At 48.9% G+C, this 25992-nt stretch overlaps 1 protein-coding gene across 1 annotated transcript; it reads left to right on the forward strand.

Moving 5' to 3' along the window:
• The first annotated feature begins 3663 nt into the window (after positions 1–3663).
• Positions 3664–9060, forward strand: LOC146334358 (serum amyloid P-component-like). The gene is made up of 2 exons (XM_084824412.1): positions 3664–3886; positions 7867–9060. The coding sequence occupies exons 1-2, from the start codon at positions 3823–3825 to the stop codon at positions 8496–8498; spliced, it is 696 nt and encodes a 231-aa protein (XP_084680538.1). The 5' UTR covers positions 3664–3822; the 3' UTR covers positions 8499–9060.
• Positions 9061–25992: the final 16932 nt, after the last annotated feature.

The raw sequence follows: 25992 nt of genomic DNA on the forward strand, positions 1-25992 counted from the left end.
TGTCTGACTCTTTGTGACCCCATGGACCATAGCACGCCAGGCCTTCCTGTCCTCCGCTCTCTCCCGGAGTGTGCTCAAGTTCATATTCATTGCATCAGTGATGGTATCCAGCCATCTCATCCTCTGCCGTCCCCTTCTCCTTTTGCCTTCAATCTTTCCCAGCATCAGGGTCTTTTCCAGGGAGTTTTCTCTTCGCATTAGGTGGCCAAAATATTTGAGCTTCAGCTTCAGTATCCATCCTTCCAATGAGCAGTCAGGGCTGATTTCCTTTAGGATGGACTGATTTGACCTCCTTGCAGTCCAGGGGACTCGTAAGAGTCTTCTCCAGCACCACAGTTCGAAAGCATCGATTCTTCGGCGCTCAGCCTTCCTTATAGTCCAGCTCTCACAGCCATACGTTGCTACTGGGAAAACCATAGCTTTGATTATATGAACCTTCGTCGGCAAGGTGATGTCTCTGCTTCTTACTATGCTGTCTAGGTTTGCCATAGCTTTCCTCCCAAGGAGCAAGCGTCTTTTAATTTCATGGCTACAGTCACCGTCTGCGGTGCTCTTGGAGCCCAAGAAAATAAAACTTGTCACTGCTTCCATTTCTTCCCCTTGTGTATGCCAGGAAGTGATGGGGCCAGATGCCATGATCTTAGTTTTTTGAACCCCATATTGTGTCAGCTGACATACTTACGTGACTCGTCTGTCTCCTGTGTTTAAGGCAGTCACCCCAATCCCCCTGGCTACCTTCCTCACCTGGAGCTGATAGCCGGAGATGTATGCCCCCCAAAATACCACCTATCAACTCCCACCCTTTCCTCATATCAGGAAGGAGAAGGGAGCCTGTCGCCTTCTTTCTTCCCTTTATGTCTGACACCTAAATGTCCATTTTCCAACATCCAGTGAGCAATCCCCGAGGAAGGGCTTGCTTTGTTTTATTTTGATTGCTAAATTCTGAAAGGCGGGATACAAAGAGCAACCCAGTTCCATGGATTTTACAGAGAAAGAGGGAAAGAGGATTCCTTCCATCCAGGACGGACCCCTCGCATTTTCTGCTCGGAAGAACAACCCCCCACTTCTCCTCTCTGTCTCCCCTTATTTTCCAGAGAAGAGGCTCAACAGAGCTTCCCATCACTTCACAAGTCAGAAGTGATGGGAATGTAAATCTTTGCATTGTCTTCTGTGTTTCTTCTATGTGGTCCAAACTCCAAATGTTCTCTTTTCCTCCCTTCTTCCTAATATTCCGCCCCATTCCTAACTCTCAAAACTCTTGGCTTTGGGGCTCCTGTTGCTCTTTTATGCCTCTCCATCCACTTTCTTTCCAACTCCCTACATTTGCTCTAACCCCCTCCTCCAAAACTTCCTCATAATTCCTCCAAACAGGCTGTTTATCCCTCTTTCAAATTATCCCCGGCTGAAACTTCTTACTTCCTCGCTCCCATTCTCTTCCCCCTTCTCCATGATCAGCCAAACACGCACACACCTCGCTAGGAGTTAGACCTGTGCTCTCTGAGGTATCCCACTAGGGATGCTGGATAAATTTGAGACAGACTAAAATGAGTTCAGATTTCTAAGGATCTGACCTCCGAATCTGCTGCAGAGAGACCTTTTTTCTATCTAAACATGCATAGGATTGTGCCCTAAGCTTTCTGTTCCTTCACTTCATTCTCTCTCTCTGCCCACTATGTTTTGTGGTTGTTTATTCGGTCAGTCGCTTCTGACTCTTCGTGACCTCATGGACCAGCCCACGCCAGAGCTTCCTGTGGTCCATCGCCACCCCCAGCTCCCCCAAGGTCAAATCCGTCACCTCCAGAATATCATCCATCCACCTTGCCCTTGGTCGGCCCCTCTTCCTTTTGCCTTCCACTTTCCCTAGCATCAGCATCTTCTACAGGGTATCCTGTCTTCTCAGTATGTAGCCAAAGTACTTCAGTTTTGCCTTTAAGATCCTTCCCTCAAGTGAGTAGTCTGGCTTTATTTCCTGGAGGATGGACTGGTTGGATCTTCTTGCAGTCCAAAGCACTCTCAGAATTTTCCTCCAACACCACAGTTCAAAAGCATCTATCTTCCTTCGCTCAGCCTTCCTTATGGTCCAGCTCTCGCAGCCATAGGTTACTATGGGGAATACCATGGTTTGAACTATGCAGGCCTTTGTTGTCAGTGTGATGTCTCTGCTCTTCACTATTTTATTATGATTTGTCATTGCTGTCCTCCCAAGAAGTAAACGTCTTCTGATTTCCTGGCTGCAGTCAGCCTCTGCAGTAATCTTTGCGCATAGAAAGACGAAGTCTGTCACTGCCTCCACGTTTTCTCCCTCTATTTGCCAGTTATCAATCTAGCTGGTTGCCATAATCTTGGTTTTTTTGAGGTTTAACTGCAACCCAGCTTTTGCACTTACTTCTTTCACCTTCGTCATAAGATTCCTCAGCTCCTCCTCACTTTCAGCCATCAAAGTGGTATCATCTGCATATCTGAGATTGTGAATGTTTCTTCCAGCAATTTTAACTCCAGCCTTGGCTTCATCAAGCCCAGCACGTCGCATGATGTGTTCTGCGTACAGGTTGAATAGGTAGGGTGAGAGTATACAACCCTGCCGTACTCCTTTCGCAATCTTAAACCAGTCCGTTGTTCCATGGTCTGTTCTTACTGTTGCTACTTGGTCGTTGTACAGATTCCTCAGGAGGCAGACAAGATGACTTGGTATCCCCATACCACCAAGAACTTGCCACAATTTGTTATGATCCACACAGTCAAAGGCTTTAGAATAGTCAATAAAACAGAAATAGATGTCTTTCTGAAACTCCCTGGCTTTCTCCATTATCCAGCGGATATTGGCAATTTGGTCTCTAGTTCCTCTGCCTTTTCTAAACCCAGCTTGTACATCTGGCAATTCTCATTCCATGAATTGCTGGAGTCTACCTTGCAAGATCTTGAGCATTACTTTACTGGCATGTGAAATAAGTGCCACTGTTCGATAGTTTGAACATTCTTGGTTCAAACTATGCAATCCCGCTATGTTACCAATGTATTAAAATTAAACACAGCCCTTCAAAACTGAATTTGGCCCTTGGCTGAAAGAGGTTCCACACCCCTAGAATATGGGGAGAGCCCTTTGAGGAAAGAATGCCTACCTTCCATCGATAAGAGACTTCCAGTTCACCTAAAATTAGTTGGGAACTGAAGGGGAGGGGGAGTGAACATGTTTCTTTCTGCCAATGGCTGCCAATTGCATCAATGAACAGTGGAATCCTATACATGTCTTCTGAGGAGTAAATCTCATTGCGTTGAATGGCACTTACTCCCAGGTAAGCGGGCGTGGGATTGGAGCCTCAAATGATCAATCCTTGCTGGAAGAAAAGCAAATTATATTGTCTTTCTCTTTTTAAAAATGGCGATTACCCCCCAAGCCCTGCCACTGGGCTATGAGAAAGACATTTTGGGTTTTGCAAAGAAGTTCGCTTTATTCTGGCATTCCTTATCTAACAAAAGTGTCCAGGAAGGCTCTTACAGTTCACAGGCTGAGAGGGATTGTTTTCATGCTGGCTGGAGTTTTTTAAAAATCAAGCAGCAATTGATACCAGTATTAGAGTGGGGGAAGTATTTTAATCTGTTTCATGGATTATTCCTCTGGGTGTGGACTGACCAGAAATTCTTGCCCGTTCCTCACAGTTCAAATATAACTGCCACAGAAGGTCTGCACTAGTCCCTCACAACTGGGGGCTATCTTCATCTAGGAAGGAAGTCTTCAAGGCAGATCCAACGACATCTGAGATCCATTTCATCCTCCTCGCCAGTTTTTTTTCTTTTCTCGTTTCCCCCTGCTTCCAACCCAGCATGGAGATCCTTCACACCTTTCTTCTCATCCTTGCTGGCCTGTTGCAGTCTGTTGCTCAAGAAGGTGGGTGACATGTAAGAGCAAACCAGGCGTACCTGTACGCAGAAGCTAGATGGCCATTCGACAGTGATGTTTACGGCTTTAAAGGGAGATTAGACAATGTCATGGATGATAGTCAATGGCTATTTGTTATGACAATTGGCACATGCAGAAAAATGTAGCAGCGTGAACTGCTCCTGTTCAGGATCCAAGCTGCTGTATTCCATTCTCTGATATGGAATTCCATTCCATATCAATATTCATATTGGATATTCATCCAGTATGAATATTGGACATATTCAATGTCCAATGTTTAGCATAAATAATTCTGGACTCAACCAACATTTTGAAAAAAGTAACGTTTCATTAGGATTTTCCCTTAGACTTTTCCCTTTTATCAAGACCAATAATAAACAATACAAAAAACTCTCCAACATCCACCATTCCAGGGCCCTGAGCATACCCAGTTCTCCGTAGGCTCTTTTTAGGACATCCCCTTTTCCCTACAGGTTTTTGTTGTTGTTGTTCTTCTGCAAACTTTGGGGTGACACTTCCCTCTTGTGTGTGGATGGTGCTGTTTGGGCGGCAAAAACACTGGCACGCACAGCCTGAACATCAGAAATAGAAGGGGATGATAGAAACTGCCTAGTCTTCTGGCAGGATGCTATTGCAGGACCAGTGGCTGTGGGCAGATAGTGGGGGAGAACTTTTGCCTCCAAGAGGGAGGTGTCATTAGGCTCGTGCGGGGTGGGGAGAGGTCTGCAGAAGGACAAAAAATCTTTAGGGAATGTCCTAAGGGGGGGGAAGGGGGGGAATACCCTAAGGACACGTTCAGTGGACACAGAAGGCTGAGTGTCTGTTTTCGGGGGGGGGGATAAAACCAGGCAGGGTGGGAATGGAATGGAGTGTGCTGGCTGGAGCCCTGAACAGGAGCACACCACACTGCAACATTTTGTTGCAGACCTCACTTGTATATTAATAGCATTAGAATTTATTGCAAGGAAATAACTTACTTAATTTATTATTAAATGTATATCCTGACTTTTTTCCTCTTGCAAGGAACACCAAGGCAGCTTACATGGTCCCCCTCCTCGCCATGTTATCCTCACAACAACCCTGTGAGGTAAGTTAGGCAGAGAGTCAGTGACTGGCCCAAAGCCACCCAGTGAGCTTCATAGCCCAAGTGGGAACTAGAATCCAGGTCTCGCCAAACCAACACTCTGATCACTACACCATCCTGGCTCTCAGCTAATTTATTTGATGCAGAAGACTTGTACAAAATGGAACAGGTATGTGGTCCCTTCTGCCAGTCATGGGAAGGATGAGGAGTTATTATTTTATTTTTAATGTTTATTTCAATGCAAAAACCTAATAGACACCATACTGGTGTCGTGACCAAGGAAAAGGATGACCAAGCATCATGTTCTGTAAATTATTTTACAACTAATTAAACCATCTCTGGTCCTCCTCCAATTCTGCTTCAGTTTTCATTCCCTTCTATGTACATTGATGCAAAACAGCTGAGTCCCATAATTTTACATATTTTCCCTTCAATTTCAGGATCTGTTTCAATGTCCAGTATTTAGCATAAATAATTCTGGACTCAACCAACATTTTGAAAAAAGTAATGTTTCGTTAGGATTTTCCCTTAGACTTTTCCCTTTTATCAAGACCAATAATAAACAAGTTGGGATCTTAAGGCAGTCTTTCTCTTTAAAACATTCTGCTTCTTTCCAAGATCTGCTTGGAATGAATGGGAGCTTTTTCCTTCAATGCAAATAACAGGTGCCAGGTGCCAACCTGGATAGAGACCGTGGTGGTGGGGCGGTAGTTAAAGCCCCGTGTCCCTCCCATCCATGTCCCAATCTGTCTCAGGGGGGTCCTGTGCCTGCAGTAGGGATGTTGGCGAAATCCACAATGGAATCAAATGAGTTCTGTTTTCTATGAATCCGACCTGCAGATTCCAAAATGGACCACATTTTCCCAAGTCACATGGGACTTCCATGGACTTGCAGACCATTTTTTTTTTTACTTTCTGGAATTTTACACAGATTTAGTCATAGAAGAAAATGAAAAAAAAAAAAAAACCCAAACACCAGCCAAAAATGTGCCTTTCTCCCATAGGCTAAAGCATGCACAAGCATGCGCATGCACGTGGGGGGTGGGGGGGATTTGCACATTTTCATAAGTGTGAATTTGCTCAAGCACGACTTTGCACAAATTTGGGAAACTGGAAAAAATCTGATTCCATGAATGAGCAGGTGATGGAACGAGAGGCGCCTGACACCCTGTGAAATGCAGACGGAATGGACTTCACAAAATCCATCCCTCTCTAGCTTGCGATTTACTTTTTAAATGCCATTCATGCCACTGCTAATTATGTGAATGTTGTCACATCATGTCTGATCCTTCCCTTCCCTACACCCCACCAAAAAGGACAGAATTCCCCCTTAGCCGACAATAATCTGAAAGCCCCTGGTATGTCTTAGGATCAACCTATGTGTTACTGTAAAGATGTAGCAGTCTTTCTTTCTTTTTTACTCTAAGTACAGGAGACCCAATTCAGATTGCCCCCACCCCCAGCACTGTGCCTGAAAATGGAGCATTGGGGGGGGGGATTTTTTAAAAAACTCTGTGTGGGGTATCCAAATTGGGACTGCAGTGGGGTGGGGGTTAAAGGTAACATCTCCTCCGCCCTGCACAATAGGGTCCCAGTCCAGTTTCGGTCCCCTGTGCTTACTTTAGGCCCTAACATTTAGGGTAAAAAGGAAGAGGGATGTAGATACTGCCTCTGTCTTTAAAGGAATGTGTCCTTTGGGTCTTACAGAGTTTACCTGAAGTCACATGTCATTACGCCATCATCTTTACACCGTTCCCCTTTAGAGTCTGAGCTATTGTATATTTATCCACCAGATTCCACAAATAATGCCACAAATCCATAGGAATACCTGTCTGCCAATAATCAAGTTCCATTTCGTAAGAACATAAGAAGAGCTGTGCAGGATCGGATCAAAGGCTTAGCTTGTCTACCATGCTGTTTCCACAGTGGCCAACCAGATGCCCCACAAGGTTGTGGGGAAGCCCATGAACAGGTCATGTGGGCAATAGCCCTTTCTCTCTATGGTACCCCGGCATTTTGTACTGAGAGGCACAATGCCTCTGATACTGGAGGCAACATAAAGCCATCATGGCTAGTAGCCATTGCTAGCATTATCCTCCAAGAATTAGTCAAGTCCCCTTTTCATAGGGTGTCCAGATGTCCTACTTTACAGAGAGGAAGCCATTATGTTGGAGAGCTGGCAGAGGACAATCCTCTATTTGAAGGCATGTCCAATATTTGAAGGGGTGTCCAGTCCAACTCTGGTTTAAAGTCAAAGAACCATGAGAAAGGATAGCAGAGCAGGGGGCCGTGAAGTTGCCCTTCAAGAGTTAGCAGCACCTGGACATCAGATTGAAGAAGCACACGGGTCACCTGGTCAGTCTTTTCCATGCTGGTGAGATGTCTTGTATTTCTCTTTCAGTTATACGGATGATTTCTAAACTTGCACCTATACATAGACATTTGCAAATGGGTGACCTCTTTTTTTTTTGCTCATACAGTTCCTCTTTTCCGGCAGCATGTAAATAGCCACCCTGCTTCTAAAGACATACAAACTGGTCATTACATCTTTGGTAGCAAATCCCGAAGTTTAATGATGCAGTGGGTGAAGAAGCACTCCCTTTTATTTATTTATTTTTAATTATTTTTATTTACAGCATTTATATACCGCTCCACATCGAAGATTTTGGAGTGGTGAACAGCAAGTTAACAGAATATCTTTACTTCTCCTGAGTCTCCCCCTGTTAAACTTCAGTGTATATTCTGGAGATCATTAGTAATTTCTGTACCTTGATCTCCTGCTAACTCTCTGTGGTAAGCACTAGAACAGGCCCATGTGATATCAGTTTATGCACATGCAAGGAAAAAACCCTTCTCTTTGTCATTGTCCTTCCTTCCTCCGCAGATCTCGAAAGAAAGGTGTTCATCTTCCCGGAATCATCGAACACTAGCCATGTGGTTTTGAAGGCCACCTCCCAGCGGCCTTTGACCAGTTTCACCATCTGCCTGAGATCTTACACGGACATGACCCGCGCTCACACCCTCTTCTCTTATGCGACCAAGACAAGCGACAATGAGATCGTTGTCTTCAAATCCAAACCCAACGAATACAGCCTTTACGTGGGCACCTCAGACGTGCTTTTCATCTTCCCGGAAAAACCGACCTCCAGACCTAGGTGGGAGCACATCTGCATGAGTTGGGAGTCCGTCACGGGGCTAGTGGAATTCTGGTTGGACGGGCAACCTTTGCCCCGAAACGGTATGATGAAAGGCCGCAGTATAAGTGCCGAGGCTTCGATTGTCCTTGGGCAAGATCAGGACTCCTTTGGAGGTGGCTTTGACATCAACCAATCCTTTGTAGGGGAGCTCATGGATGTGTATATGTGGGACCGGGTGCTGTCCGATGACGAAATGTGCCTTGTGTGGGGCAACCGAGTTCCTTCCAACCCGGTGATTAATTGGAGAGCATTAAATTATGACATCAGGGATTACATTGTCCTGAAGCCCTCCCTGTTTTCTGTCTGCAGAGCTGGGTAGGTTCTGCAAACCAACGAATGGTCTAAACAAGGGGTGTTGAACCTCAGATGTTCCCCAAGTGACCATGCTCTCTTCCCCTGACCCCAGCCCTTTCCTCCAACTGCTGATCCTTTGGTGATTTCCTGGCTTTTTCAAGTCCCCCCCAGGGCCCCCACCCCGCCCCCTCATTCTAAACATGTGACATGCCTCCCCTAAGGCTTAGTCGGTTGCTGGAAGAGCTTTAAGGTAATATAGATTGGCATGTTTTGTGGGTTTGGCCCCATCATTTTTGCTTTTGGCCATGCTCCCCTGTCCTTCAGCCCTGCCCACCACTGGAATTCGCTCCCCTCCTCTCAGGGGTGGGGGGAAGTGAATTTGGCCCTCGGGGTGAAAGCGGTTCGACACCCCTGGTCTAAACAAAGGCGGGATTGTCCTTACTGTATTGACAATTTCTGCATGGTGGTTCAGTAGATAAGCGTTTGTAGTGTTGCTCGCAGTTCCTTCTGAACAATGAGATATTCCACGAAACACAGAAGACTCCGTTGCTATCCCCTAATGTCCTTCTAATAAAATATGGCATTTGAGATATGGCGTGGGCTTGAATTGTTTATGGCTCCAGGTGGGGAGGGGAAAACCATCTACTCTATGAAAGGTCAACAGGCTTCCGAGGGAGGTTTTGGCTATGCTTCTTCTGAAGTCTGGGAGGGTCGCTTGGAAAAGAAAAGTGGAAAAGGGTGTGTGTGTGTGTGTGTAAGAGAGAGAGAGAGTGGAGAGCCTGCTTGAGCCTCTGGCAACTTATCTGAGGAGGGCAGAGGTAGCTGGATTCCACAGCGATGGACATCCTTATCCAAACCCCTCATGGGGGGGGGGTGTATTCTTACCTTAATTCATGCTGCAGTGTGGCTTAGGGCTTGGAAGGACCATAAGAAGAGCCCTGCTGGATCAAACCAGAGTCCTATATCTAGTCCAGCACTTGCTTTGCACAGTGGACAGCCAGATGCCCACTGGGAAGCCCATAAGGATGACATGGTACCGTAGCACCCTGCCACTCCTCTTTCCCAGCAACCTGCCTCCAACACCACTTCCTCTGCTGGTGAGGACAGCATTTCTGATGGCTGGCACATGCAACAGCACAGGGATAAAACCCGTAGCCATTGCTTGATCTCCTGAGCTCCAGGAATGGGCCAAGTCTCCTTTTGAAGCCATCCAAGTTGATGTCCATCGCTACACCCAGCGCTAGCAAACCCCACCTTTTAACTATGTCCCGTGTGAAGAAGTGCTCCCTTTTCTTCCATCTTGGATATCCTGCCTATCAGCGTTGTTGGATCACCCCGGATTGCCGTATTCTGAGAGATGGAGGGAAAACCTCTCTCTGCCCACATTCTGCACACTGAGCATAATGTTATAAACCTAGGCCCTGTGTCCCCATGCCTCCAACTTACTTGCCTTTCTTCTGAACAAAAGAGACCCTGATATTGTACTGTTTCCTAGTAGGGAATTTGGTCCAGCCCTCTGATGATTTGGGCTGCCCTTTTCTGCACCTTTTCCCACTCTACAACACGAGGGGGGGGGGACTGTGGAAGGGCCTCTGGCTGCCCTGGGAGGGCTGGATATAAATATAAATATAAATATATTTATATTATATTATATACATATACATATACATATACATATACATATATATTACACACACACACACACACACACTAACAACAGAGTATTTTAAATCTGTCTGTCTGTCTCTATCTATCTCTACCTCTACCTCTACCTCTCTCTCTCTCTCTCTCTCTCTATCTTGGAAGCCAAAATGTTTAGCTTAACATATTTTTTAAAATACTCTGTTGTTAGTCTTTCTATCTTTCCTATACATTTAAACACAGTTGACCCAGAGCCTCCTTGTTGCTTTGCATTTTACACCCCTCCCTCCCTCCCTCCCTCTCAAATCCTTTGTTTGCCATCGAAATTCAGTGGCAAAGTGCCATGCAGGGCTCAGTAGCACTAAAAGGACAACATTTAGCTTGCTATCAAGGCAAGACAGAGTGCCACTGTGTTTCTAAAAAAAAACTGTGGGGGATCGGGGGGTGTACGTGTTGCCCATCCCTGCTCTGCAATATCTTTTTTTCATACGTGGTGATGGGCAGAAGTAGCCAGGAGTACATATTACATTACACCATCCTTAACATCATATTCCCCAGCCAGAAGGCCCACCCTCAAGAGTCTGGAAGAATCAGGGACCCAGCCTTCCCTCTGAAACCCGGTGGAGCCTGGTTGCTCCGATATCAGTGGGGCTGTGAATCCACTTGGGGTTTCCCTCAGAACCATCCAGAACTCTGCAGGAGCTATCTGAGGTGCTCAACCCATATTGGGGATAGGGCTCCACACCTTGGGTAGCTCCATTAGAGTTCTGGCTGAAACCCAAGAGCGGGTTCAGAGCCCCACTGACTTCAGAACCACGAGCCGCCACTGCTGAAACCTGTCGACTACTAAGAGAGGAAATCCACGCGGTTCCCGCCCAAACTCTGAGCCATTGAGGAGACGCAAAGCATAGAAGTTGAAGCCTTTTATTGGGGAGATATTGGTAGCAACGGATGGCAGCACAAGTGTCTGGGTTTCACGAAGGCTCCCATTAGGCAGAAATGTTGAGATCGGCACAGCAACTTGCTGAGGGCTGAACCACCCCGTGGAAGGCATTGACACTTGGCAAGGAACGTGGATGGCTTCTTGATGGCTTGTGGATTAACACGTTGCTTGCCAAGGCTGCCAGACTGGGCAGGAAGGAGGAATGGAGCGTTCCACAACAACGTCCCCATGGATCTTATAACGTAATGCTCTCCAGTCGACTATGGGAGAGGGAGCAGGCTGGCCTTGCATGACGAGACACACTTCTTCACGAGTCAACGCCTGGTCCCACATGTAAACACCCCACATCTCCCCGATAAAGGGCATTTCAGGAATGACAGGGACAATGGGAAGGACAGGTGGACGAAGAATGTGAAGCTGCCCCAGGAAGATTGATCTGGGAGGGAGTATCTCTGCATTTTTGCTTGCAGCCTGGCGGGAGAAAGGCTTCCCATTCTCCCAGAGGGTCACGATCCCTGAGTCGGACTCCCAGCTTGCACAGACATGCACCCTTCTCCAGCTCGGCTCCGGGCAACCTTTAGCACCGAAAACCACAGTCGAGCCTTCCACGGTCAGGCTGTACCAGTGGTGTCCCAGCTTGCAAAGAAGGATAGCGTTGCTATTTCTCTCTGTGGCGTAAGACAAGAGGCAGAATCGCCCAGGCTTCTCTGAGCCGTACCACATGCACACTGTGAAGCTTTTTGAACTTGTATTCCTTTGGGCCTCCAACTCCACTCGGCTCAATCCCTTCGTGAAAATGAATGACTGTCCACTGAGATCTGTGGGAAAGGCAAAGACAAAGGGGAGGATACCACCGAGGCTTGGGTCACCTTGAAGATTCACGAATCAGGGCCAGCATCAAGGGTTGGCATGGTTGGGCATCTCCCAAGGGCCCACACCCCAGCAGGGGCCCACTGAAAAGGGTGCCCTGGAGTTGCTCTTCCTCTTCACTAGGGATGTGTGAAAGTCACTTACCTTTTCGAAGGGGGTGATTTGCGGTGGGGAGGAGGTGCTCCACACCTTCCCCCAAAATCCTAACTCAGCCGGCTCCGCTCCGCGGCAACTCCGCGGAGTCACCAGCCGGGTGCATTCGCAGGCATGCGGAGCCTGCGGACGCAAATGGCGGCGGCTATGGCGGCTGCCATTTGCATTCCCTTTTTTTGTTGTGATAGGCTATGTAAATATTTACGTAGCCTATCACGGCAACAGAAGGGAACGCAAATGGCATCCCTGCGTTAGCCATGATAGGCTATGCAAGTATTTACGTAGCCTATCATGGCAAAAATGGGGAAGTGAATGGTGGCTGCAGACGCAGCCGCCATTCACAAAGCAGCTCGAACGGCACCAGGTAAGTGCTCCATTTCAAGCGGCTTTCACAGGGTGGTGGGGTGGGAGGGCTTCGTTCCGCCATGGATTTCGGGGGGCCAAATGCACTGGCATTTGGCCTCACCAAGATTCATGGCAGAATCCTCTGACATCCCTACTCTTCAGTCTTCACCATGGCAAGTAGAACTGTGCACAAATGGCCTATCAAAATTTTCCACCCTATTTGTGGGCAGAGAAATTCCACCCAATTTCTCCAGCAGCAAGAGAAGTTCTCCAGAAATTTCTCACAGGTAGACCTTTTGTTCGTCATCCACTCACTGATGGAACTGTTTTTTTTTTTTTAATCAGAATTTGATTCTACCTGTGCTAATTTGCAGTGGCGCTAATACTCATTAATTAATGCACATTAGTGTATTAGTGCTAACGTGGCCTTCTGACCTTGCACAAATGTGCTAATGTGCATTAGTGCTAATCCCCCCCAAAGTAAAAATACTGGTCTGCACAACTGTGGAATCCAAATCAGATTCATAGAAATCTGAACTTGTTTGAATCCATTGTGGATTTCCCTGACAGCCTCTTGTAGCACAGCCTCTTTCTGTTTTTTCCTAAGATTTTTTTATTATTATTAGGGGCCCAGTGGTTGCACTGGCAAAGTGGCGACAGCATCAACTATGTTATTTCATTCATTCATTCATTCATTCCCGCCCAATCGCTGAAGCTCTCTGGGCAGTTCCCAAAATTAAAACCACAAAAACGCAACAGAAATTACGGTATACAATATAATAGGTTAAAACTACAGAATAATAATAATTTAAAAATTGGCAGCTTGGCCCCCATTTCTCTTCCTTCACAATAGCCCATATACCTAGCATCATTCAAGGGCATTGGTGAGTAGGGGCGGGCGGATGCAGCCACAACAAGAAATCACGGTGAAGAAAATTTGGAGACAATTCTGCAAAGTGGGAAGAAAAATCACAGGACTTCTCTGAGAAAGAAGTCTTCTGAGACGTTTTGGCTCAGCACCAGTTGTCATTCTGGAGGGGTGAACACCTTCCCCAGGGCCTTCCAAATGTTAAATTTCTAGGGGGTAATTGTGGATACATCATGTCTCTAATGCAGCTGCTGATAAGATCACTGCTCCCCTGAAAGCCCTGTAGTCTGTGTCTGGGCGGGTGGGAGGGAGGGGCAATGTTGTGTCCTGCTCCAGGAAAGAGTTGGAGATAGTGCTGTGCCAAAATCTGACCTCCAATTTCCTGGAAGTTTTCTTCCCCTATGAAAGAGGCTTCCATTTTTCTGTCTCTTTTTCTGAGCATTTTATGATTCAGGGAGAAGCGGAGGGATTCAGGGAGAAACTGAGGCTGTGTGAGGAGATCCAAACGGCAACAATGAGTCTCCCTCCACATCTGCCTACCCCTGACTATTGCCAGGACATTTCTGTCCCCTTTCACCTCCCTGGAATATCTTCTGTTCGATCAGAAAGTTGGTTTGGACCAGAATAGTCCACTCAGTCTTTTGATGGTGTCTGTCAGGCAAGGATTCACTCTGTGCAAACCTGCCATCTCCTGGCAAATGGAGGGGCATACCAGGACAACAGACGGCCAACCGCTTTCTAGTCTGAGCAAGTAATCTGGTACAACTGGGTGGCCACAAATCAGCTCTTGTCTGAGCATCAAAGACACTCTGTTACCTTTGGAAGCAAGCAACATTGTCCCTAAAGATTGGTTTGTCTGACAGTAAGGGATGGCATATGAATGCATCTATGGTTGAAATCCAGCACAACTCTTTCTTAGAGTTATGAATGGGATTTCAGTTAGTCATGACTTATTTCAATGGGTCTACTGTAAGTAGGACCTATCTTCGACTTTATCGTATGGATTTAATTGATCCTAAGTTTGGGCAAATGTCAAATAAGCGGTCGAAGGCCAAATTGCCCCCCATCCCGCCCCCTAGACATGGCTCATTTTTGAACAGGAAAAATTTGCACCCAAATGCACACGTTTCCTCCATTGATTAAAGTGTGAAACTGCATCCTTGTTGAAAAATGTGCTTTTTAAACTTAGCATGTTCTTTTTAAGGACACATTTTGTGTACTTGATTGCAGGCTCAAGAATATGTGAGCTTTTCCTGAAAATTGTGATTGCATTGGTACTTGCAATTCAGGGCTGTGAGCTCGGCATTTGAGGCTGTTTTTTGAGCAGCAAGGACATTCTCATACATTCCTAATTCAACCAGCACTGCCAATGGGCATGATGGTGCCCAAAGTCCCTGCCCCAAGGGGGTCACAATTTGATAAAGCAAGAGACAGTAGGGAGAATAAACCTTTAATTTAGACACGTGCCTTTGGGTGTAGTTACAGTAACTATGTAACTATGCTGGTGTCCTCCAGTTGTTTTGGACCAAAACTCCCATCAACCTCATCCAGTAGGGCCAATGGCTGGGATGATGGGAATTATAGTCCAAAAGATCTGGAGGGCACCAGGTTGGGAAGGGCTCTGGTAAGGTATTGGGACTAGGGCTTGAGTATTACACCTCTCTCATCCAGAAGGCCAAATTCCATTTTGCGGAAGCTCTCAGGGGCCACATTCCAGCGGCGGGCAGAGCTGAAAACAAAATGGGCAGGGCCAATTTACCAAAACTACCAGCCTGTTTTAGCTTAAAGCCCTTACATGCCGTAGGAACGACATGTCAACTTTTTAGGTTGAACTGCTGCACAAATGCCGGGGGAAACCCCAGATGATCAGTGGCCAGAGGACAGTTTTCTGAGCTTCAGATGATGGGGGAATGGACTACTTACTAACTGTGGCATTTTGTTTCCTGTGGACTGCAGACCAATATGAGCGGAGCGGTGGGTCTCCATGGAGAATGGTCCGCTCAATTTCACACCAACCAAGCAAGGATTCACTCTGTGTACTCCTACTGCCATTTTCTGGCAAGCAGAGGGAACTGCAGGGAAGTCATGCCCTTCCTAGCCTGAGCACGCCACCTTTTTCTTTTCTGTACAGTGCCTCCAGCAACGTACTGCTATTCTAGAAGGCCCATTCCGATTCCTAGAAGGCTCATTCCTCATGCCTGCAGCAGCTACAGTACCAGGCTCTCTGCCGCCACGCCATACCTTCATTTAAAAAGTAAAGAAAAAGCATCATGAGGTCACCACTCCGGGGTGTTGATTTTGGTCTAGTGAGGAGCAGGAAGGGAGAAGAAACGTACCTGTAACAGCCTAGCTCCCTGCAGCCCCAATCCCAACTCAAACTGTCCTTTTGGGGTGTCCAAGTGGCCCTTGGTGGCCAGCTCTGATAATGCACCCGTGTTTATTAATACTTCCCTCTATTTCCAATGTTCTGGCACTGAGTGCCAATGCTTATCTAGTTGGATGGAGGGATGGGAATGTCAGGAGTGCCCTAGCTGCCTCTTAAAGTCCCCTCCAGTAGCCCAAACAAGACGCAGACAAAAGGCATTCTCTCCAAGGCTTTATTCCTTTACAACTTAATGACTCTTTCAGATGCTAATCGCCAGCGACTAAGCAAGGAACTGCAAAGGGTATCCTAACAGGGTGACCTGAGCTCCATCTACACAGTTGGTCCCCGTTTTGAGGAGAAGGGCGGGAAAGCTCTGAAACCTATGGGCTAGGAGGGGAGGCTCCCCCCCTTACCTGTGGGGCATTGGAGCACAGCTGTTGCCATAGCGCCAAGCAGGCTGAGCACCTCCTCTCGGCGCCCTCCACCTCACGCCTCTCTCTGCGCCGGCGCCTTGCATCTAGCAACAACCGATCTTCCGCTCTTTCGCTGCCAGGGTCACTATCTCTCTCAGGAATGCATGCGGGGGGGGGGGCTCTCCCTGCAGCTGCACCCCTGAGAGACGAGCGGGCTCCTCTCCCACAGGTTGTAGCTCTTCCTCAGAATCAGAGCTGCTCTGGGGCTCTATGGGCTCACTCCCAACCCTGACATGGAAATGGCGGCAGCAGCGGTGGGTGGGTGCAATCCATGGAGTGGCCGCAATCCTGAACAGGGAGACACTGAAACTTCTTCTTTTTTTATTACCTTTACATCCTGCCTTTTCCCCCTTCTTAAGGAACCCAAGGCAGCGTACATAATCCTCCTCCTCTCCATTTTATCCTCACAACAACAACCCTGTGAGGTAGGTTGAGCTGAGAGTCTGTGACTGGCCCAAAGTCGCCCAGTGAGCTTCCAAGGCCGAGTGGGGACTAGAACCCGGATCTCCCAGCTCCCAGTCCAACACTCTCGCCACTACACCACACTGGCTCTCCCATTCAGACAAACAGTTCCCTCGTGTAAAAACCATCAGAGAATGAACCAGCCAAAGCTAAGCTCACCGGAGACTTGTTTGTCTGAATGGGACAGATTTCGACATTTGACCAGTTCTAGCACTGGAATCAAGGAGGCTCCAAATGGCTTAATTTTGGCCGCATGGGTTTCTTTATATTTTTCCACAACACAAACCCACTTGGAAATAAGTGGGACACTAATACACACACAGCTACGCTTTGTTCTGCCTTCCTCAGCTCAAGATGGCACCTACCTTGATTGATAACGTCGTCGGCAAGGGTTCCCAGCAGGCTGGTCAGACAGAGGAGATAGATATGAAGGAACCCCATGCTGGTTGGAGGCAGGAGGAGCTGGAGACGAGGACGAAACACACTCTGGACCTGGTTGGATCTCTTTTGGAGACTTCCTTCCTCGCTGAAGCCAACAACCGACTGTGGTAGCCCGGTTGGCTTTTATCCCGGAAATGAAAGAGGTGGGCCCAGATTTCCAGCCAATCCACTCCCAGGGGAGTTCCACAGAGCAGAGATGATCGTGTAGTACTATATTTTGAAGTGCAGGAGGTCATCAGGACATTGTGCGCAGACACCAAAGAGCAGCGTTACGCACTATAATGCCCAGTTTATTAGGACAGCAGTCCTATGCAGAGGTTTACCTGGGAGTAAGCTCTGTTGCCTACTTTGGACTGCGTAGGTGCGACTTGTCAAACGCCTCGAGCCTTAACCAAAGATCTTCGGTCAGCAGAAAGGCAACTGTCTGCTTTTAAACAGAAAGGCAAACCACGTTGCCAGGAAGTGTTCCCATTTAAACTGCGAGCCTGAAGTAGGAACCCCATCAAAGAAGAGGAGAGGAGCATCCGCTCGATCATTTTCCTCGTTCTTGGACCTCCTCCAAACTGATCTGTCCCAAACCATAGCGAAACTTGAAAGCAAGTCCACCACACAGCATGCACTTGCTAGGACAGGGAAGACCCCCACCACTTGTGAAATCCCCCCCCCACATTGATTCTATCAGCTTTTTTAGGAGGGCAGTGAAAACGTTCCTTCCTCATCAAGCATCTGAGTGACAAACTGCTGATTGGGGGGCAGGTGTCCTCTTTTACGGAGGTCAGTCCTCTATTTAGAGGTGTCCTCTATTGGAAGGTCTGTCCAGTCCAATTAGGGTTTATAGACAATGATCCATTAGAACGTTTCCCCATCAACCCATCGCACCTTGACAGGAGACCGAACGCCTGGTCACAGTCTTTCCCGCTATCTTGAGATCAGCTGCTGCATTCCTGTTTCAATCATGTTTTTCTAAATTTGCATCTCGCGCTCTATAGATTATGTCATGCAGATCACTGTCCTCTTTTGTCCACTTTTTTGGTGGTGTCTTGCCTCTGTTTCTTTGTGGGGGGGGGGAAGTGGCCACTGTATTCCGGTTGCTTGTTTGAATGCCTGATGGCTGTTTGTTGGTTTGTCTGTTTCTGCATCGGAGCTGAACTCTCAACCGTGAGAAGTCACTTTGTGGCATCAGTCTAACTGGATACTGATCGGTGGACTGGATGTGGAGGAGCAAACGGCGGCTCAGTCCAGACAAGACGGGGTGATCGTTTACACGGTCCAGCCCAGGGGAGGCTGGTGGCTCTGATGTCAGTGGGGTGGTGGATCCGCTCTGGGTTTCAGCCAGAGCCCGTAAGAACCCTGAAGGAGCTCTCCAAAATGTGAAGCCCCTTGGGTAGCTCCCTTAGAGTTCTGACTGAAACCTGGAGCAGATTCCTCGCCCCGCTGACATCAGAGCCTGGAAGTCAGTGGGCTCCTGGATGATCCGTGGTGGCGGCGGCCAGGTGGGCCTTTGCGCAACTTTGGCTGGTGTGCCAGGGCATTGCTTCATGGGGCAGGAGCGTGCCACCGCGGGGACCCATGCTTTTGCCACCTCTTGTACAGATGACCGTAAAACAACGCTCTACCTGGATTTGCACTAAAACTGTTGGGAAACTACAGCTAGTCGGGAAACACAAAAAACAATTTTTTTTCAGGCGTGTGTTTTACAGTCCATGTAATGTCAGTCTCAGACCAACTCTGCTGGCTTCCAGTTGTCCCCGAGCACAATTCAGGGTGCTAGTTCTCATTAGGGATGCATGAGAATTTTGTTTTTGCTTCCCAAACACATGAGCATGCCCCTCTCGAAACTCCGAAGGCAAGCCTGAGCATGCATCCCCTAAAATTATTTGCAAATTAACATAGGAAGAGCCCTGCTGGATCAGGCCCAGGGTCCATCTAGTCCAGCATTCTGTTCACACAGTGGCCAACCAGCTGCCCCTGGGAAACCCACACAGAGGACAGGAGCACAACAGCACCCTCCTGCCCATGATCCCCAGCAATCAACTTCATTGGATGGCACCACTGGATTCCAGTTTGAGGAGAGAGGGAGAAAAGTGTTTCCCTATCCATATTCTCCACCCATGCCTAACTTTGTGCACCTCTGTCATGTCTCTCCTTACCTGCCTTTTTTCTAAGCTAAACAAATCCCAGCTGTCGTCACCTTCCCTCATAAGGGAGTTGGTCCAGCACCTTGATCATTATAGTTGCCCCTTTCTGTACTTTTCCCAGCTCTATGATATCTTTCTTTGGGGTGTGGTGACCAGAACTGTACACAGTATTCTAGGTGTTGTTGCACCATAGATTTGTCTAAGGGCTCGATGCTTATCCTCATGCTGGTTGGGGAATGCTGGGAGTTGTGGGTCTTTTTTCTGCCTAAACATGCATAGGATTGCATCCTAAATAAATAAAGGATCTTTTGGCCTTCTTTTCCCCCATCTCCCAAGTTTGGAGTAGACATTTTGCTTCAGAGAATCATAGAATCATAGAATAGTAGGGTTGGAAGGGGCCTACAAGGCCATCGAGTCCAACCAACTGCTCAATGCAGGAATTCAAGTCAGAGCATCCCCAACAGATGGCTGTCCAGCCTCACCTTGAAGGCCTCTGGTGTGGGAGAGCCCACCACCACCCTAGGTCATTGGTTCCATTGTTGTCTTGCTCTAACCTTCAGGAAGTTTTTCCTGATGTTCAGCCGGACTCTGGCTTCCTGACACTTGAGCCCATTATTCTGTGTCCTGCACTCTGGGATGATCGAGAAGAGGTCCTGGCCTTCCTCTCTGACAACCTTGCAAGTACTTGAAGACCACTATCCTATTTCCCTCAGTCTTCTCTTCTCAAGGCGAAGACATTTCGACTCAGTATTGTTTGGCCAGGGCCAGAGCAAGTCTGCCTTGGCACCCCAACCAAGTGGGCTCCTTCCGTGAGCCCCGTTACAAAACTGGGATTGAAAGAACAGAGATGAAAACCACTTCTGGGATGTCCACAGAAGGCAGCTGGTGAGGCAGTGGTCACATGGACGCTGCAGAGTTAACTTGTTCTGGCCTTGGTGGATGGTATCATGGGTCAGGATGCCCTCTGGTCATCTGCCAGGTTGAACTTTACTTTGAGCCTTGTCCCGGGTGGAAAACCAAGGGCATTACACTGAGGATGACATTCCAGGTGTACTCAGGTGTTTGGCTAGTAGAATGTACGTGATCCACATGACACCTTTGGGGAGATACGCAGGAGAAGCCTGGACACATTTGCACCAATGAGGGATTAGAGCAGTGCTCCTGAAACACAGGCCTGCGGCCTAACTCTGCCCCCCCGGGGTTCACCAGATGGCGAACTCCCCTTCTCCTGACCCCGACTCCTTTTCCCCGACCAGCAATCGTTTGGCGGTGTTCATCTTTTTGCACGCTTTCCCTTCTCCGTTCCAAACAGTGGAAAGTCTTCTTCTAAGGCCCTAGTTCCTGGCAGTAAAAGCTTTATGCTAAAATTTGCTGGTCTTTTCTTTTGGTATTTTGGGCTCTAGCGCTTCTGCCTTGTGCCCCACTCTGCACTGGAATGCTTCTCTCAAATGGAATTCAGCCCTCAGGCCGAAAGAGGCTCAACACCCCGGGTTAGAGATGAAGGCACTCCTATAACCCACTCTCCTCAGTGGGACTGAAGGGGGCTTACTTCTCCGTCGATATGTATAGGACTGCGATGGAAGACTGCAATACTGCATACACCAGCCCTTCCCAGCCTGGTGCCCTCTGGATGTGCTGGACCACAAGCCCCATCATTCCTGGCTGGGAATGATGGGAGTTGTGCTCCAATACATCCGGAGGGGAGCAGGTTGGGAAAAGCTGCTATGCACCATTAGCTTGGAGGAAGCCTGGCTGGACTCAGTGAGCAGGTTCACACCGGAGGAGATGGTCCTTCAAAGGCCCTGTCCCCAGACCGTTGAGGGCAGGGGTGCAGAGCACTGTTGAGAATGGAGGCGCTAAGCTGCCCCCACCGGACCCTCCGGGGGCAGGATGATGTCAGTGGGTGTGGCCAAGGCACTGATGTCAACTCCCGCCCCCTTTCCCATTTCACCTTTCCCCATGATGAGAGAGGCTCCTCCCACAATGCAGCTTGGCTAGGACAGGAAAGAGCGTCCACGGCTCCAGCACCAGCTGAGTTCCCCACCATTGTTTTAGAAAGGAAAGCCTAAGGGCTCCTCACTCTGGCCCAGACCAAGGTGGCGGTGAAGAAAGGAGCGTGCTCCAGGGTCTCAGGGAGTCCAGGGGTTGGACCCGATGGTCTTGTAGGCCCCCCCCCAACCCCACCATTCTATGATTCTATGAGAAAAGGGTCTTTCCTGCCTTCCTCTTACTTTATCCTTCCACCTGGAGCTGCCGGGGATTGAACCCGGGACCTTCTGTGTGCAAAGCAGGGGCTCGGACACAGAGCTACGGCCTCTTGCCAAAGAAAGAAGGAGTCATTCCATAGTTAGGCCCATTGTAAGCTAAAGCCCAAGAATGACTGGCCTGTTGGTGTGTCATCGATGCAAGCTGAGGCTGAGGGTGGGGGTGGGGGGAACCACTTGGTGTTGTTGTTGGGGGCCACATTCCCTTGGGGTAATCTGTCCACATGGCAATGGTGTGAGGGACCAAAGCCAAAATTAGGCAGGGCCACTCCTCTTCTCTCTCCCTCTGTCTGTCTCTCCCCACTCTCTCAGCCCCCCCCCCCGTGTGTGCGTGCCACCACCTCCTCTCTCTCTCTCTCTCTCTCTCTCCCTCCCTCTCTCCCCCTCTCTCCCTCCCTCTCTCTCAGCCACCCCTTCTCTCTCTCTCTGTCTCTCTGCCACCACCTCCTCCTCTGTGTGTGCGAGCCACCACCTCCCCCCTCTCTCTGCCACTTCTCTCTCTCTCTTTCTCTCTGCACCACCACCTTCTCCCTCCCTGTCTCTCAGCCACACCCTTCTTGTCAGGAGTGCCCTAGCTGCCTCTTGCAGTCCCCACCAATAGCCAACTCAGGACACAGACGACGAGGAATTCTTTCCGAGACTTTATTCCTTTATTCCTTCATTACTCTTTCAGAATACTAGTTGCTAGCGCCAAAGCAAGGAACAGCACTGGGGAAAGATAGCTGAGTAGCCTAAGCTCCAGGTTAGGCAGTTGGTCCCTGTTGGAAGGAGAACCACGGGAAGACCCTCAACTTATGGGCTAGGGAGAGATCCTCCCTCTTTCCCTTGGGTCCTCGGGACATCGTTGTTTGCACGCCAAACAAGCGATACGCCTCCTCTCCGCGCCCTCCATCTGTCGCCGCCCCCTGTGTCTGCGCCGAGCATCCAGCAAGCCCCCCTCCAGTGCTCTCTCGCTTCCAGGGTCACTATCTCTCCCAGGAATGCTGGCAGGAGGAATCTCTGCCAGCTGCTGTGCCTGTGAGAGATGAGCGCGCTCCTCTCTCATGGATTGCTGTTCCTCCTCAGAATCAGAACTGCTCTGGGGCTCTATGGGCTCAGTCTCCACCCTGACACTTCTCTTCCCCCCCTCTCTCCACCACCACCCTCTCTCTCTCTCTCTCTCCCCCTCCCTGTCTCTCAGCCACACCCCTCTCTTCCCCCTCTCTCTCCACCACCACCTTCTCTCTCTCCCTCCCTCTCAGCCACCCCTTCTCTCTCTCTCTGTGCCATCACCTTCTCTCCCTCCCTCCCCCCCTCCCTCCCTCTCAGCCACCCCTTCTCTCTCTCTGTCTGCCACCACCACCTCCTCTCTCTGTGTGTGCGTGTGCTTGCCACCACCTTCAATCTCTCTCTGCAACCACTTTCTCTGTGTGTGTGCGCGTGCACGTGTGCATGTGCCACCCCTTCTCCCTCCCTCCCTGCCTCTCAACCACCCCTTCTCTTCCTCCCTCTCTCTGCCACCACTTTCTCTCTCTACCCACTCTTTCTCAGCCACCCCTCCTCTCTCTCTCTCTCTCTCTCTGACACCCACTTATCTTCCTCTCTCCCTCCCCACGCAGTGAGCTGCCAGAGAAAATATTGAGGTCTGGATTAATCCTTTGTGGAGGGCTTTTGAAATGGGGCAGAGAGGGCTGCATTCAGCCTAGAGCAACACCTTGCCCACCCCTGGCCTAGGAGATGTTTTGACTGATCCATGTGGAATTTCTCAATGTTGTTGAATTGGATACTCATCCCAGTTTGGAGATGAAGACACACAAACACCCTGACTGGGGCAGCGGTGGTGGCAGGGGAACATGTGAGAAACTGGAGTTTCCACTTTGGAATTGGGGGAAGAGAGAGAGAGAGAGAGAGAGAGAGAGGATGTCAGTTGAGTGCAGATGAATCTCCTTGGGTGTAAGCTTTTTCTCTGGGCATCTGACACAGAGAAGCAGGAGTGCCTTTTCACTTCCACTTACGTTCTGCTTGATGTCCTTCACGGCCCTGGCCTGGCATCCCTCAGAGACTGAATCCTCCAGTGACAGCGGGGAGACATCAGAAAGAGTTCCTGCTCTGTCTGAATTGGGGCCCGCCTCCTTGGACCCAATGTCTTGTCCACACAACCCCCAGGAGGTGTCACTTCCCCATGACTCTGCAGAGTGGACTTCAGCGTCCCCTAGTGAACAGGGAGACCCTGGGGAGCAAAACCCAACTGGCTTCCCACTTCTCCAACCATCATTCCCTAGGAGAAGTCCATGCCTGCAGGGAAAGGCAGCCCCTGCAGGGGAGGAGTTTCCAGAGAGACTCTCCTGGCTGGACTATAAAGCCTGCCAGCTGCTCTCAGACTCTGCGGGAGTCACTGGTTAGTTCTCTAGCTTCAGGGTTGCTGGCCAAGGCCCTGAAACCGAACCTTAGCTCCAGATGTGACCCAGCCATCTTGACCACGCTGAGCCTCCTTGCCTGAGCCGCTGCCCAGAACAGACAACAGGTTTCCTGATGGAGCACGACACAACCCCCCAGTTTAGGAAAACGAGACTTGGTAGCGTTGTCCTCCCTGCCCCTGGGACTTCTCACTACTTAGGGGATGCAACCAGTTGAATTTGGTAGATCTGAGTATTTGGTGTCCTGTCCCATTGTGGGTTCCTTCATCCCCATTAGTGGACAGCTCAAGCAAGGGGAGATGGGGCTGGGTGGCAGGCAGCTAAGCAGATCTGGAATAGAGAAGGTTCAGGACCCTGGAGAGGGAGCTGCAGTGCGGACTGAGGGAATGGGGGCTACGCTTCAGCACCACGGAGAGCACACCCCAGCTTGGAAAACGGGGACGCTGAAATTCACAGACCCATCCATCGCCTTCTAGGAGGATTTCATTTGGCCCGCATTTCAATGCAAGCTCCCCTGCCCTGCCTCTCCCAAACTAATGTGCTGATCGAACATGATGTGGTCCCCCCCCCCCAATGAAACTCCTGAGCATGCAGTTCCTGGATCCCCATACGGCGCACCTCTGAAGTGAGGCAGCCCGTCTGTATTAGACGGATCCCACAAAGGGCTAACAGAACAGAACATCCAAAGTACAATTAAATTGCCATTTGTCCCCAATGTTAAAAGCAACAGAAAGAAGCCTAGGAAAGAAGGAGTTTCTTTCATACGATGAAAAATCAAATGTAAAATGTGATGAGAAACTGGTCCAATCACCGCACCTCAAAAATGGTGTTGCAGAGCCTGGAAAAGGTGCAAAAAGGGCAACTCAAATGATGAAGGGGCTGGAGGAACTCCCCAATGAGGAAAGGTTACAAGATCTGGGATTGTTTAGCTTAGGAGAAAGGCGATTAAGGGGAGACATGATAGAGGTGATCAAAATTATGCCTGGTGTGGAGGAAGCGGGGAGGGAGACGTTTTTTCTCTCTCTCTCATAATGCTAGAACCCAAAGAGATCATCCCATGAAGCTGATGGGTGGGAGATTGAGGACAGATAAAAGGAAGGGCTTCTTCACACAGTGCAGAGTTAAACTATAGAAGTCATGACTGCAAGTGATGGCCACCAACTTGGATGGCTGGAAAATGGGATTGGGCAAATTCATGGAGGAGATGGCTACCAATGGCTACTAGGCCTGATGGTGATACATTACTTACAGTATGAAAGGCAGTCTGCTTCCTCATTCCTCAAGGGAAACCTTTTTATCCCTCTCTCATAATACTAGAACCCATGAAGCTGAGTGGTGGGAGATTCAGGACAGATAAAAGGAAATACATCTTCACACTGTGTATCGTCAGACTATGGAACACACTTCCACAAGATGTAGTGATGGCCACCACTTTGGATGGCTTTAAAAGGGGGTTGGGCAAATTCCTGGAGAAGGCTATCAGTGGCTACTAGTCCTGAGGGCCATATGCTACTTCCAGTATCAGAGACAGTATGCCTATGTACACCAGTTGCTGGGGAACATGGGCAGGAGCTGTTGCATTCATGTCCTGCTTTTGGACTTTCCCTTGGGGCATCTGGTTGGCCACTTTGTGAACAGAATGCTGAACTAGATGGACCCTTGGTCTGATCCAGCATGACTCTTCTTATGTTCTTACATCCTTAAAAAGGTAAAGGTGTCCCCAACCAGTTATGTCCGACTCTAGGGTGTGGTGCTCATCTCCATTTCTAAGCTGAAGAGCCAGCGCTGTCCGAAGACGCTTCCGTGGTCATGTGGCCGGCATGACTGAACACTGAGGTGCACGGAATGCTGTTACCTTTCCCGCTGAAGTGGTACCTATTTATCTCCTTGCAATTTCTTGCTTTCGAACTGCTAGGTTGGCAGAAGCTGGGACTGAAGAAGGGAGCTCACTCTGTCACGCAGCACTCGGGTCTCAAACTGCTGTCCTGCCAACCTTCCGGTCTGCAGTTCAGCATCTTAACCACTAAGCCACTGTGGCCTTACATCCTTACATCCTTAATCAGGGACAAAACCTTCCCTCTGAAACCTGTTGACCACTAAGAGAGGAAATCCATGTGGTTCCCACCTAAACTCTGAGCCATTGGAGAGATTCAAAGCATG

This window comes from Heloderma suspectum, chromosome 17 (assembly GCF_057233095.1).
Source record: "Heloderma suspectum isolate Gila_16-S chromosome 17, 16-S_ref, whole genome shotgun sequence".
Classification (NCBI taxonomy): domain Eukaryota; kingdom Metazoa; phylum Chordata; class Lepidosauria; order Squamata; family Helodermatidae; genus Heloderma; species Heloderma suspectum.

Coding starts and splice junctions, on each gene's coding strand:
- LOC146334358 (XM_084824412.1), top strand. CDS start 3,823: ATGGAGATCCTTCACACCTTTCTTCTCATCCTTGCTGGCCTGTTGCAG. Junction 3,887..7,866: donor GCAGTCTGTTGCTCAAGAAG/GTGGGTGACATG, acceptor CTTCCTCCGCAG/ATCTCGAAAGAAAGGTGTTC.